General features: G+C 38.7%; 1 protein-coding gene across 1 annotated transcript; it reads left to right on the top strand.

Moving 5' to 3' along the window:
- Positions 1-1,829: 1,829 nt before the first annotated feature.
- On the top strand, positions 1,830-3,470 carry LOC147879893 (putative yippee-like protein Os10g0369500). Its single transcript, XM_087371928.1, has 3 exons — positions 1,830-2,221; positions 2,639-2,747; positions 2,964-3,470. Exons 1-3 carry the CDS (start codon positions 2,079-2,081, stop codon positions 3,042-3,044), a joined length of 333 nt encoding a protein of 110 aa, XP_087228054.1. The 5' UTR covers positions 1,830-2,078; the 3' UTR covers positions 3,045-3,470.
- The last annotated feature ends 502 nt before the right edge of the window (positions 3,471-3,972 follow it).

The following is a 3,972-nucleotide window of genomic DNA, read 5'->3' as shown; positions in this document are numbered from 1 at the left end:
ACCTTCCAACTTCCTGCCCATGCCTCATATACTATACCCACAATGTAATTAAAAAAGGTAATATCCATCTGCCATCCATTACTCGATATGACATTTTTAATAATTGTAAGGCTAAATACACAGTTCAGCATATAATCTCAAACCTACTCTCTAAAGCCAATCAAACATACTACATTTGTATGACTCGGTCACTATTTATTTTGGCAGATCATACGAAAGGGGCATCTCTTTTTCAAAAAATGGCTACTACGAAAGAGGTATGTATACATGCATAAATATTTTCTCTCAGAAAACTAGTCTATTTAACATCAATATACATTTTTATTCATACATTCATTCTCATTTTCAGCTTTTCCAACTGTTCAAACAAAAAGCTATATAGTAAAAGGAAGACGAAGAACGTGCCCTAAAAATATTAAAAATACAAAGCAAGTTTTTGTTCAATGATAAACAAATGAGAAGAGCAAACATGGTAGGCATAAAACGATAAGAATATATCTTTGGATTTGATTCATACAAGTAATACCATCCCTTGATGGCAAAAGTAATGTAGATTCTATAGGATAGACCTAGAGGGAGCAACGAACTCGCAGATGGATTGATAAAACACATTATACAATAGTTATCCAATGGATAGGAGACCATGGATGAGTTGTTGCCCCACACAAAAGCACAAGTGATATTTGATAAACATACCAAGGGAATATCAATCTTTTGCATAATAATTCTGCACTTTGCCTTCAATGCCAAACTTGAAGAGCTTGCCGATCTGGACAAGCAAGCAGCTGACATCATATTACAATAATTCAAGGATGTGTATGATCGATGTACAGCAGGGCGAATGGCCAGTAACCATTGACAAGATAGCATACAAAATTGACCCAGAATTCGCATAAAAATATCATGGACCATTACAACAATCTTCCTAGAAGCCAAAAAGTAGACTATTTAAGGTAAAACCCTACCCACAATAGAGAACATCCTTTCAAAATATATTTTTTCTTAAAACTACTTCAACTTTCACTCATACTTTATTTCAATTGTATGAACAGGAAACACAAATAAAGAACCAGCCATGTCAAACAACAATACCACATCGGTAACAAATTTTATCTATTGCATCACTTGTCTACGGAATGGGGAAAAATATGTTGGACAAACTAAAGACATTGAAAGATGTCTGAAACGACACAAAACTAACCCACCATCTAAAATGATCGATGATGTTCACAGGTACAGACCGTTTGACAAACACTTCAATGTGGAGGTCTTAGCAACAACTCTGAATAGAATAGAAGCGAATAACTTAGAACGTCAATACATTGCATGAATGGACACAACATTGGGCTCAAAGGGTTACAATACTATAAAAGGACACCCTGTGAGCTCGAAAAAGTATTACTACTTAAAGCGGAACAATTTGATTTAAACAACAATGTCATTTGTTTGATTCATTTCCAAACATTCAGAATACAATTCATAACGGACTTCTTTATTCATTGTTTTAATTTGTCTACGCACTCATATACGTGCACTTACATGACATATTCATAATTATAGAATTTCTAATTCCTTTTTGAGGTTTTCATTTATTCTACCATTAATATTACGATTTATGCATTAATAATTTCTAATTCTACTTTAATCTTTTAGTTATTTCTCAACATCCTTTCTTCATCGTTAATCTATAATCAACATATTATAGATTGCTCTCTTCATTCATTCACCTTAGGTGGCCTTCTGCACCCTAGTTATATATTTTGTTCCTCATTCTACCTTCCCCTTAGAAGGCCTACAGCAACCTAGTTTTGCCTGAACCTTCACTAAGGCCTACCATGGGAGAGAAAAAGCACTCTCATAATTGGCTCGATGGAAGTGTGGGACTGGGTTTGGGGTTTATGAGTGCGGTGCGGTGCGGTGCGGTGCACGATTCCCTCTTAGCCTGTGTTGGTTTCTTAGCTCGATCCAGACCTGTACTACCCCCAGGGCTAAATGCCTTCCCTCCTCCTCCTCTTACGACCTCCTCATCGTCTCCTTGATTACTCGGCCCCTCCACGTAGCTGTTTTGGTGCTTCCTCATGGGACTGATCTTCAAGGAGTATCTTACCGGCGACCGTATTTACTGCTGCAGCAATTGTAAGGCGCATGCTGCGTCCCATGACCAGATATATGCCAAGACCTTCCAGGGTCGCTTTGGCCGGGCTTATCTTTTCAACAACGTGTTCGTCTTCTTGAACCCTTACTTATTCATAGCCGACGCGTCTGTGCTTCCTCCTTGCTCTGAAATAGAATAGTTTGTAATCTGCTTTCCCTTTTGTTGCCCGCTGGCATCTTTATGACTTGCCTATCGTACCTCTTCATATATCATGGTTTTTCAACTTGCATAACTTTCCTCGTCTGTGGTCGCGGTGTTACCATCAGGCTTGCCCATTCATTTTTGCCTGAACTCAATGGATTTTCATATCACCGTTTAGGGGCATTATGTCTTCCTTTGGCATGTGTCCTTATTAGACAGCGGTGAGGTTGGGTCCTTGTGGATATAGAGATCGCTGGTAAAGGAGAGACTTAAGCGAGATGGTTAATTCTTGTGCGCGTGAGAAGGACATATGAGTCTCTGAGGTAATGGGGATGGGTGCAGGGTGAACGTATGCTTAGGGCCTAGAGAGGATCGCCTGCTCATGACTGGACTCCATACAGTTAATGACATCCACTGCAGCTGCTGTTATCAGATCTTGGGGTGGAGATATGTGAGTTCAATGAACTCTAGCGTTTTGTTTTAAGCATGCATTTTGAAAATGGGGACCGTTTTTTAGCCATCGTTGTACTGCTGTAGAACTACGTTGTAATAAATGTTGATTGATAAATCACAGGTAACTCATCGCTCCATATTTTGGCAGATTAAAGTAGTCTTGTATTTCCTATATACCTAAAAGGTGATTTCAAAGTAATGGGTTTGGACACAGGAAAAGGCATATGAGGAGAGAGAGAAATACAAAGAAGGCAAGTACATTATGGAAAAGGCTAGGATGACCAGGGAGAATTAAAAGTGCCAGGATGAGCCTTGGGAAGGTACAGAGGATTAAGCCCGCAGTTATCTTCAGCACAGATTAGCTACTGCCTAGATTCAGCTCATTACATTTTTTAACTGTACAGAACTCTGATAGCCTTTTGTAAATGCTCTACTTTTTCCCTCTTGTTTTCTGTCTGCCTAAAGTTTGGGGACCACTATATAGCAGGCGCCCCGTTTTTAGGATTTCTCAAGAAAGCAAATGGCTCTTTCGTTTCTTGTTTGGTCAAGAGAGAATGACAATTTTGGCAGCGGCATGCACTTTCTCAACTCTTTGTCAACATCCGGACTCCTAACTATGTACTTGGTTGTAATGAGGCGTTGAGGACCTGCACGCCATCTATACCATATTATCTTACGAAAATGCATGTCAGTGATCCGAATGTCCTCATGGCATATTATGTAACCCCTTCAACATATTGAATGCAAACTTTCTTGAGAAATACTATGTGTGAACTTTGAGTTTATTAGCATGCAAGAGGTTTACATTGTACATGCAATAACAAGCTAAAATTTTTATGGGGATTTATGAGAGGGTTACAGTTTGTTGTTCTTATGTGTTAATAGAGGGGTATTAGGCAAAAGGAAATATTTTTAAAACTAATCCTATTGTATTTCTAATCTCGACTTTTTGAAATTCCTGTAAAAAGGCAGTCCCCATTATTTCCCCTCATTTAGCCAGCTTGGCCTAGATATCTTTTGTAGTTGGCCAGGCTACTCCTTAAATTATTCTTCTTGCTTATCTTGTGTCTCCTCCCACTCTTTACTTGGAAAGTCTAGAGACTTGAAGGTCTGGTCCACATTGATGTTTAGACAGAGGGAAACCTAGTTGCTAAGTATGTTGTTTCAGTCACTTGGAACCCCAAACTACTCTTTTGGGATATGGTTTAAATTTCTTTGAAAGA

The sequence above is a fragment of the Dipteris shenzhenensis genome, chromosome 33, assembly GCF_047967505.1.
Source record: "Dipteris shenzhenensis isolate YYH24624 ecotype China chromosome 33, Dip_SZ_1.0, whole genome shotgun sequence".
Classification (NCBI taxonomy): Eukaryota; Viridiplantae; Streptophyta; class Polypodiopsida; order Gleicheniales; family Dipteridaceae; genus Dipteris; species Dipteris shenzhenensis.
This window is presented reverse-complemented; position numbering and strand designations above follow the sequence as displayed.